General features: G+C 51.9%; 1 protein-coding gene across 1 annotated transcript; it reads left to right on the top strand.

Annotated features, from left to right (window-relative positions):
* Window positions 1-1,896: 1,896 nt before the first annotated feature.
* Window positions 1,897-7,663, top strand: SLC22A17 (solute carrier family 22 member 17; the record flags this gene model as incomplete). Its single annotated transcript, XM_006776819.2, has 9 exons — window positions 1,897-2,277; window positions 2,370-2,473; window positions 4,581-4,735; window positions 5,323-5,488; window positions 5,683-5,828; window positions 5,998-6,103; window positions 6,261-6,478; window positions 6,797-6,908; window positions 7,059-7,663. Coding segments are annotated over 9 exons (1,677 nt in total), but the record flags the coding sequence as incomplete, so codon positions are not given.
* Between the last annotated feature and the right edge of the window lie 3,385 nt (window positions 7,664-11,048).

The following is an 11,048-nucleotide window of genomic DNA, read 5'->3' as shown; positions in this document are numbered from 1 at the left end:
GCGTGGCCACATGGGGTTTGAGGTCCCTATGAGCCATCCAAGGTACGAGGTCAAAGAAGAAGGCTTCAAGGGTCGGACTCAGATGAGAGGTGGGAGTGAAACTGATGGTCAACAGTGACTGGAGAAACAGATTTCTCCCTCGGTTCCCTGAAACGCCCCCTCCCCTACTCCCTAGCTGCACAAAAACTACTATTGCTTTTTTCGGAAGATGGATTTGAGAGCTCTTGCTCTTCTGTCTTCTTGATTTGGCCAAATCAAATAAACCTTGATCTCCAAGCACCATTGTTTCAGTGTTTATCTTACTAGTGCACTGGACACGCAAACCTGACTTTCGGGAGGTGGTTCAGGAACAGGAGCTGGAAATGTAAATCTGGGGACCAGATATGTGTTGGTTTGTATTGTTTATATTGAGGGTGAAGCTGTGGGCATGGGCGAGATCCCCGGGTGCAGGGAACAGTGTGAGCTACGAGGAGGTCTTGGTAGGACTAAGCCTCAGAATCAGACACTGAGTGATGATGAAGAGGATGAGCCTGCAGTGAAGAAAAGAGCAAGAGAAAGAAAATCAAGCCCTAGCTGGTTTGGCTCAGTGGATAGAGCATCGGCCTATGGACTGAAGGATCCCGAGTTCAATTCTGGTCAAGGGCACATGCTTGGGTTGTGTACTCCATCCCCAGTAGGAAGCCTATTAGAGGCAGCCAATCAGTGATTCTCTCTCATCACTGATGTATCTCTCTCGCCCTCTCTCTTCCTCTCTGAAATCAATAAAAATATTTTTTTAAACTTTCTTTGAAAAAAAAACTTTAAAAAAAGAGAGAAAGAAAACCAGGAGTATGTGGGACTCAGCAGTCAAGGAAGAAAGCACTTAGAGGAAGGGGTGGCCAAATGCTGTTGAGAAATGGTACCTCAACAGAGTGAAACATGGAGAAGTGGTCTTGTGCAGGAGGGCAGCAGGGCTGAGCGCAGCGCCCAGCCCAGCCCTCCACATGCATGTCCTGTACTGTAATTGTCATTACACTCTTCTGCCCCCCCAGTAAGCAACTCCAAGGTGTGTTGTTCATTCTATTATATCCAAGCCTAGCACAAGGCCAAGCACCGAGTAGAAGCTTCATAAATTTTCTTGATGAATGAATGAGTGGATGGATGGGTGGGTGGCTAGTTGATGAGAAAGAACTGGAAGCAAAGAAGGAATCTCTGCCACCTCTGCGGGTTAGCTACTATCCTTCAGCTTTTTTCCCTTTTTACCGCAATAGCCCTCAGACGCAGGGACCAGAGACAGAGCCCGTCCCCTCCCTCTCCTGGGCCCTGGCCCCCCTTCCTCTGTCTGACGAAGAGTCTGGACCGAAGGTTCTGCTGACGTGAGAAGGGGAGGAGAGTCTGGAGGAAGGGGAGGAGAAATCGGCGCTGAGATCGCAGAGACGAAGGAGGCGCCCGCGGCTGCAGAGCTGCAGAGCGGGGTCTCTGGGCTCTGTGTCCGGGCACCCAGCGCACCCCTGGGCCAGAGGACAGCGCATCCTTTCGGCGAGGCCCCGCAGGGCCCCTGAGGTCGACAAGCTGGCTCCCCGGGTGGCCACCGGGACCCCGGAGCCCAATGGCGGGGGCGGCAGCAAAATCGACAGCAATGTAGAGATCACCCCCAACCCCAACGGAGTAAGTGCCTGCGCGCTGAGGGCTACGCCATCACCTTCCGCACCGGCGCCTGGCGTTTTCCTCCGCGCATCCCCGGCCCTTGACTACCTTCCTCGCTCGAGCGCCCACCCTCTTCCCTTGCTTTGCAGTTTTCTCCCATTCACCCTTCTTCTGCCTCTCCCCGCCCCACCCCCCACCCCGCAAGCAGGTCGGAACCCTCGGAGATGCGGTGCCCACCGAGCAGCTGCAGGGAGAGCGCGAGAGCGAGCGTCTCCCGGCCCCCTCAGCTTCGAGGCGCTGCTTGCCCAGATAGGGGCGCTGGGTGGGGGCCAGCAGCTGCAGCTCGGCCTCTGCTGCCTGCCTGTGCTCTTCGTGGCGCTGGGCCTGGCCTCGGACCCCATCTTCACGCTGGCGCCCCCACTGCACTGCCACTACGGGGGCTTTGCCCCCAACGCCTCTGGCTGGGAGCAGCCCCCCAACGCCAGCGGTGTTGGCGTCGCCAGCGCCGCGATTGCAGCCAGCGTCGCCAGCCGTGTCGCCACCAGTACAGACCCCTCGTGCAGTGGCTTTGCCCCGCCGGACTTCAACCACTGTCTCAAGGACTGGGACTACAACGGCTTGCCAGTGCTCACCACCAATGCCATCGGCCAGGTGAGGCGCCTGGGTGGGCTCCGGGTCTGAGGGCGGGCTGGGAGCCACCCACTCAGGGCCTCACACCCACTCCATCCCTCTCACATCCCCAGTGGGATCTGGTGTGTGACCTGGGCTGGCAGGTGATCCTGGAGCAGATCCTCTTCATCTTGGGCTTTGCCTCCGGCTACTTGTTCCTGGGCTACCCTGCGGACAGGTGAGGGCTGCCAGGGACAGGGCAAGCAGAGAGGAGGGGGTGCTAGGCAGGCTAGCCCAGGCAGCTGGTGTTGGCAAGAGGCCGAAGAGTAGTCGCTGGACTCTGCAGCCTTCTCAGGACTTCTGTTCAATGATATGCCTCCCCACCCCTGTCTCAGCTGCACTCCCCATCAAGAAATACTCCTTCTGCACCAGGGAATGACTTCACCCCAATTCCCCATATCCATGGATCAACGGCATCATCTCCGGACACATAGCTCCATCTCCATGACCAAAAATCCTATCTCTACATATAAAAAGTCCTAGCTCTTCCTCTATTGCTCCTATCATCACTAACTGCCTCCCTCACCATCCTCCTAGATTAATGGATTCATCCCCATTAATAGCCCCCATCCTTGTGGACTACTAGCTCCATCTCAATGGCCTCATTTCTAAAGATAATTATGTTAATTCCTAACTGTCATCAACCCCATTCCCATTGACCAATAGTTCAACTCTATAAACAATGATTCCACCCTCATGGGTCAATATTCCAATCCCCATGGATCAATGACCACAATAGCACCACTCCCTCCAGAAATTAAAAGCTCCATCCTCATGGGTCTTCAGTGCTCTCAGATCCTCTCAGACCAAACACCCCTTTTCCATGAATCAGTGGCCTCGTCTCAAGGATCAGCTTATCCCCACCAACCAATAGCTTTCCCCAGGAATCAGAACTCCCATCTCCTCTGATTCTCAATACTATCACCACTAACCAAGTGCTCCATCTCCACTCACCATCCCATGGATTATTAGACTAATTTCTACTTAATCTACAGTCCTATCCAAATTGATTAATAGCTCAACTCTCATGGATCAAAGGCAACCCAACATTCAATAATCCAATTCCCTAAAATCAATACCTATCCTTACTGCCCAGTAGTCACACATCCTTTTGGGCAAATTATTCTAAATCCATAGGTCAACAGCCCATCCTCATGCATTAATGGTCTCACTCTCACAGACCAGTAGCATCATTCCTATGAAATCATAGCCTCATCACCTAAGACCAATAATTCAGTCTTCTAAATTCAGTAGCCTTAGCCCCATTAATCAATAAACTCATTCCATGGAAATATGGCCCCACTCTATTGGGTCAATAGTATTACTCCCAATGACCAGCGATCCCAATCTTCATCCCCATAGATCTTTTGTCTTATCCCCAAAGATCATAGCCTAGCCTCCAAGGATCAGTAGCCCTATCCATCATCACTGACCATTAGTCTAATTTCCCCTGGTCTGTGATCCAATCCTTACCGATTATCCCCCCGGATTCATAGATTCATCCCCACTGAACAATAGCCCCACCCACATGGAATAAGATTCCCCACCCCATGAGTCAATGGCTGCATCCCCAAAGATCAATTGACCAATCTTCAAGATTAGGAATTATCCCCACTGATCCATAGTCCTAACCCATGGATTAATATTTCCATGCCCATGGATTAGTGGCTCCATCTTCTGGCCAGTGGCCCCATTTCCACTCACCATCCTTATGGACAAACAGACCCATGCCCCAACCCCATGGGACAATGGCCTCACCCCCCAAAATCAATTACTCAGTTCCCTAAGATCAATAGCTCCATCTTCACTGACCAATACTATGCCCAGGCACAAGTGGCCAATGGACCCACCTCCATTGATCAGTAACTCCAACCCCACACATATATCAATGGCCCCATCTACTCTGACCAGCCTGAACGAGACAAGCTTCATCCCAACTGACCTCTAGCACTAAGGATGAATGGTTCCAAGTCCCCTAAGCAATATCCCATCCCCTCTGATGATCGGTCTCACTTCCACAGAGAAATGCCCTAAGCTCTGATCAATGGCCCCATCCACAAGAGTCTGATCCCACCCACACAGAACCATAGCCATACCCCAGTGCCTGGTTGCCAGACATTGCTTACCCATGGCCCCAATCCCGTCCATCTTCTCTAGCCTCAGTCCAACTCTTTCTCCCAAGGCCTCATCCTCATACCTACAGCTGTGAATTGGGCAACTGGGCCCCACTCAGTGATGCCTTCCCCAGGGAGTCTGGGTGACCAGAGGCCCTGCACACTTTCCAGGTTTGGCCGTCGTGGGATTGTGCTGCTGACCTTGGGGCTGGTGGGCCCCTGTGGAGTGGGAGGGGCTGCTGCAGGCTCCTCCACTGGTGTCATGGCCCTTCGATTCCTCCTGGGCTTCCTCCTTGCCGGTGTTGACCTTGGTGTCTACCTGATGCGTGAGTGGCACCCTCTAAAGACGTCCTTCCCTTGGGGCTCACCCCTGCCTGTGTACAACACAGGCCATTCCCACTGCCCCCTAGGGTCCTCTCAGTCCCATCTTCAGCCCCAAATTTCAGCTGTCCAGACTCTAAGCTGTCTTACTGCCCAGGCCTTTGAAGGATCCAGGGGTCTTTCATCTATCCACACCCATCTCCTTCCACTATCTTTAAGGATTTCCTTTCCCTAGACTTACTGCTGTCAGGGAATAGTCCTATTTTTAAAATGACATCCTAACTAGCTGTGTGACCTTGAACAAGGGTTGATATGAAGGTTATATAAGGTCTGATGTGAAAGGGCCTGTAATTGGGAATGCTGAATACCCATCAGGGACTCTGACCCTCCAGCCCTCCCACTTTTGAACAGGAGAGGAGAGAGGACTGAATAATCTCTCCACTTTGCCATTTAGAGGTTAGTCTGTGGGAGGCGACAGCTGCAGCCTCCAATCAGGGTCTGACCTCACTCTCTGTCCTCCTCCCTCCCTCTCTCTCTCTCCCATGCCTCCTTCCTCCCTGACCTCTCCTCCCTGTTCCTGCTGTATCTCCAGGCCTGGAGCTGTGCGACCCAACCCAGAGGCTTCGGGTGGCCCTGGCAGGGGAGTTAGTTGGGGTGGGGGGGCACTTCCTGTTCCTGGGCCTGGCCCTTGTCTCTAAGGACTGGCGATTTCTGCAGCGAATGATCACCGCTCCCTGCATCCTCTTCCTGTTTTATGGGTCAGTATCACCCTCCACCTGCTGTCCGGTCTCATCTTCCCCTCCAGCTTAGCTCTAGCCCAGAGACCCCCCCTCTTCTCCACTACCCCTTATTCAGGCCTACCCCAGCCCCAGCCCCTCAGAGGGGGGCAGTTTCCCATCCCTGTGTCAGAAGATGGGAGGCTTCACTGTGTACCCCACATCCCTGCCCTCAGCTGGCCTGGTCTGTTTCTGGAGTCTGCACGATGGTTGATAGTGAAGCGACAGATTGAGGAAGCCCAATCGGTGCTGAGGATCCTGGCTGAGCGGAACCGGCCCCATGGGCAGATGCTGGGAGAGGAAGCTCAGGAGGCCCTGCAGGGTAGGAGACAGGGGTCCCTACAGATGCTCTCTCACATGCACACATGACGGTGCCCTCTGCATGGTTATAGCTGTGCACCTTCTCCCAAGGTCCCACCACTCATGTGGGAGGACCCTGGGTTCTCTGCTGCTCCTTTAACAGACAGCTCCTCTCTTTCTCTCTCCCAAAGACCTGGAGAACACCTGCCCTCTCCCTGCAACATCCTCCTTTTCCCTGGCATCCCTCCTCAACTACCGCAACATCTGGAAAAATCTGCTTATCCTGGGCTTCACCAAGTGAGCCTGGGGTCTGAGCCAAGGGCCAGGCCAGTAGCTGGGATGGGGGCTGACTGGTGGGGGGAGGCCTGAGGACCCCCACAGAGGGCAGCCAGGGCTGTGGAAAGCTGCGGGTGGGGATGCAGGCACCCTTCTGTTTTCCCACTCCTTCTCACAGCTTTATCGCCCACGCCATTCGCCACTGCTACCAGCCCGTGGGAGGAGGAGGGAGCCCATCGGACTTCTACCTGTGCTCCCTGCTAGCCAGTGGCACAGCGGCCCTGGCCTGCGTCTTCCTGGGAGTCACCGTGGACCGGTTTGGCCGCCGGGGCATCCTGCTTCTCTTGATGACTCTCACGGGCATTGCATCCCTGGTCCTGCTGGGCCTGTGGGATTGTGAGCATCCTCCCTTCCCCATCGTGTGGGCTCAGCAAAGGAACCCAGGCAGAGGAGCCTCAGACAGGCTCAGCCACTGCTGCTTGCACAGGCCTCTTAAGACAAGACCAGCCCCTGCCCAGATCTCCACAGTCCTTCCCTGGCCACACACCCTCTCTGTTCTCCCAATCAATTAGTGAATGCCCAGAGCCCATACAGCAATGTACAGGATCAGAGAGCGAGGGGAGGAAGAGAGGGGAGGAAGCGAGGGGAGGAAGCGAGGGACTAGGCCAAGCATGGTCTCCCGCCTCCATTCACGCTTCCTCCTTGGTCCTTCAGATCTGAACGAGGCCGCCATCACCACCTTCTCTGTCCTTGGCCTCTTCTCCTCCCAAGCCGCTGGAGTCCTCAGTACCCTCCTTGCTTCTGAAGTCATCCCCACCACCGTCCGGTGAGAGGAAGGGTGCTGCCAGGGGCAGGGCCAGGCCTCCCGGTCATCCATCAAGGACAAAGCCCAAGGGATGAAGGAGGGAAGGCTGCTGGAGAAGGGTGGGGGTGATTCCCACAGCTAGAGGCTGAGTGCCAACTCCATCTCTCCCAGGGGCCGAGGCCTGGGCCTGATCATGGCACTGGGGGCACTTGGAGGGCTGAGTGATCCAGCCCAGCGCCTCCACATGGGCCATGGAGCCTTCCTGCAGCATGTAGTGCTGGCGGCCTGTGCCCTTCTCTGCATCCTCAGCATCATGCTTCTGCCGGAAACCAAGCGCAAGCTCCTGCCTGAGGTGCTCCGGGACGGGGAGCTGTGCCGCCGGCCTTCTCTGCTGCGGCAGCCACCCCCTAACCGCTGTGACCATGTCCCGCTGCTTGCCACCCCCAACCCTGCCCTCTGAGTGGCCTCTGAGCACCCTGGCAGGAGGCTGGCCTGTACGGAAAGGTGACATAAGGCCCTGCCTGGTAAGAAGATTGGGAGGCTCAGAGGCACCTCAGGCCAGCCATCAAGTAGAGCTCAGAGGGCTGCCCCTACCCCCATCTCCTCCCTGCTGCTTTGTGTTCACTTCCTTGGCAAGAGTCAGGGGACAGGGAGAGAGCTCCACACTGTAACCACCTGGTCTGGGCTTCATCCTGTGCCCAAAGACATCCTCCCAGACCTCATTCTTTCTTGCTCTATCATTCTGTTTCAATAAAGACATTTTGATTAAATGAGCATACCATAGCCTGGACTTCCCTCCCTTCTGTGGTCCTTCAACTACCTCTTGGGGGAAGATTTCTCAGTGGAACCAAAACCAATGACAATCTCCCTCCTCCTCCCGGTGCCATGCCCCCTCGGCCCCCACCCTGTTAACTTATAGATAGCTACCGCCCATTACTGATTGCTATGCTGCTAGGACTGGGTTGGGCACTTTACAAACTTCATTTAATCACTTAATCCTTACAGCACTGCAAGGTAGGTGTTTGGATCAATTGAAGTTTTTTTGTTGTTGCAAGAAATAACAACGGGTTCTAATGAACTTAAACAAAAAGGGAAATTATTAGAGGGGTGTGGTGGGAAGCTAACAGAATGGAAGGAGAAGCAGAACTAGTCATAAAAGGTCAGGAACAGCCTAGCTGGTTTGACTCAATGGATAGAGCGTCAGCCTGCGGACTGAAGGGTCCCAGGTTCGATTCCGGTCAAGGGCACATGCCCAGGTTGCAGGCTCTATCCCCAGTGGGGGGCGTGCAGGAGGCAGCCAATCAATGACTCTCTCATCATTCTTGTTTCTATCTCTCCTTCTCCCTTCCTCTCTGAAATCAATAAATATATATTTTAAAAAAACAAAACTTCAGGAACCAGGGAGGTCCTTGAGGTCCAGGGAGTAAAACCAGTAATATTTTTGTCACCTGGGTGAATAAACTCCAGTGGGATTCAATCTTTGGGTCACCCACTGAAGATTCATTTCCAGAGAGCAAGTGTCTGGCTAGCCTGTGTAACATGCCACCCGAGCCATACCACTGACTACTGGGGAGAGGGAAAGCAACGCCTGGGTGCTGTTTGCAAAAGCAGGGCTGGCTATTGTATGGGTGAAAACAATGGATGCCACTACAGTGTTCTTCTTTAACACGAGAATACAGATGTTCAGAGAGACTCAGTAACTCAATAGCAAAGCTAGTGAGTGCCAGAGCTGGGATGGACTAGAGCCAGGAGCTGGACCTCTCCATTGATGTGCACTACAGCCACATTCCCAATTCCTTCCCAGCTTTGGGCACTATTCTTGGAAGTGAGGGGTGAACTAGGCACTCGGTAGTGGGGCCGTAGGAGACTAGGATTTCCACCTCTGGGTCTGCCTCTCAGACCAGCCCTGGGCTGGCTTTGCCACTTTGGGCAAATCTCTAAACCTTCAGCTTCCTTCAAGGGTTGCTCTGAGGTTAAACAAGATAACACAAGTATCTCTTAGATTATTCCACTAAATGGTAAGCTCCTTAAGGGAAGGAACTTGGTCTTACTCAACTTTGAAACACCAAAGTCTGGCACATGATAGAAGTTCAAAAAGTTAATATTTGTTCATTCTTTTAGCAAACAGTGCCTGTTTTATAGATCAGTATTAACCAAAATACAGGGCACAGGCCATCCTTCAAGAGTAATCCATCTAATACTAAGAATATTAAAGAGGAGGGAGAGGCCAGTGGTTTGGACACCAAAAGTCTGCATCTCAAAGGAAATAAGACTACTTAGAGGCAAGAAGTCCTCAAGCAAGAGCCTAGGAGACAGATACAGTGTTCTCAACTCAAAAGATAAAGGGAGAGCAAAGGCCTGGAGGTAGGAAAGCGTGGCCTGGTCCTGGAGAGAGGGATTCTTAGAAAAATCAAAAATTTGAGGCCAGCCTCTTCCAGAGAAGATAGGACCATTACCCACAGGTTCCCACAGCACCAGTGTTCCTCTCCTTCCCTTCTGCCAATCCATTCTGAGGCCATGCTACTGGGCTCTCAGTAATAATCATAACATTATCTGAGAACTCATAAGAATTTTAACCTCCACAGTCCCCTGAAATAGGTATTATTTTTATTCTGCATAACTACTGAGAAAATGGAAATGAGTGAAAATCAGGGACCTGACACTAAGTGGCAGAGCAAGGCCTCAATCCCCTCTGGCTGCTCTTTCTACACCACAGTGCCTTCACAGTTATAAACTGCATCACACATCCTGTAGAATAGTGTCTGTGGGGTTTTAACTTTTGACTCCAATATTGATCTTTTTAAAAATATTTTTATGGATTTCAGAGAGGAAGGGAGAAGGGGATAGAGACCATTACATCAATGATGAGAGAGAATCATTGATCGGCTGCCAAGGTTAAAGAACCAAGGTTTCGGGTTCTATGCCCAGTCAGGGCACATACAAGAAGCACCTAATGAATGCATAAATAAGTGGAACAACAAATTGAAGTTTTTTTCTCCCTCCATCTCTACCTTCTTCTTCTCTCTCTCTCTTTTAAATCATTAAATAAAAAATTTTAAAAACATAATGAGAGCATTTGCAGAGAACTAATGAAGCACATAAGATACAGATGCTTGTTCCCACGCAATTCATAGTCTAGGTGGAAAGGGTCAATATGTGTAGCTAAAAAAACTAAGATCTTCTCAGTTGCTCTAAAATTTACCAACCATATGATCTCATTGGATCCTCATCAATAGCCCCATGAAAAAACGATTATTATTTTTTGGGCTTTTACTGAGATTTGAAAGGTAAGGTATTGAAGGTTCTATGACTGGTAAGCAATTAGAGTAGCCAGATCTTGAAACTGGGAGCCTCAATCTTCTTACTAAATACCAGATAGAAAATATGTCTAAACACTGCGAAAGAAAGTATCACTTCACCTGTAATATTAAGTTTAGAAGGTACTCCAGGAACTTGGATAGAGTTTTCAGGCAAACAAGGAAATTACTACTCTCCTTGGAGAGCTTGTACTGACTGAAACATGAACAAATTTTAGAAATGTTTTTATCTGGATTCACAACAAAGAGCCATAATAGATTGAGGGGAACATTAAAAGGATACACGGGGTACATTTCTAACCTTAAAAAGTTACATGAAGGAGGAGAACCAAGATGCCGGAGTTTGCTGCCTCGAACAACCACTTCAAAAGTGAAACTAAAAGACGGAACGGACATCACCCAGAACCACAGGAACGCTGGCTGAGTGGAAGTCCTACAACTAGGAGGAAAGAGAAACACATACCAACACTCAGAGGAGGCGCAGTGCTGAAGTCAAATACTGAGGTGCGGAGTGCATGCAGAGCGGGCTAGTGGCTGAGAGCGCGGTTGGCGTTTTCAATCGGGAAGGAGTCGCAGACTCTGAGCTCCAGATCTGGGCGAGTCTTTAGGGACCCAGACTCAAACGGGAGAAGCAGGACTGTCTGGCTTCGGTCGGAACTCAAAGGCAGCTTTCGCTCCGAGGTTTGCAGAGGTTGCTGGGACTCTGTGAGGCAGAGCCCCTGGGGACTGAACTGAGAGCAGCCATAACTGCTCCCTCCGCCGCCCTGTAGATCCCCGGGGACCTGCCCCGCCCAAACCCTGCACTGAGGCATTTGCCCAATAGCCTCAGGCAAATGCTAGTTTA

Source organism: Myotis davidii, unplaced genomic scaffold (genome assembly GCF_000327345.1).
Source record: "Myotis davidii unplaced genomic scaffold, ASM32734v1 scaffold1949, whole genome shotgun sequence".
Classification (NCBI taxonomy): domain Eukaryota; kingdom Metazoa; phylum Chordata; class Mammalia; order Chiroptera; family Vespertilionidae; genus Myotis; species Myotis davidii.
Note: the sequence above shows the minus strand (reverse complement) of the source record. Positions and strands in the feature narration are given on the sequence as shown.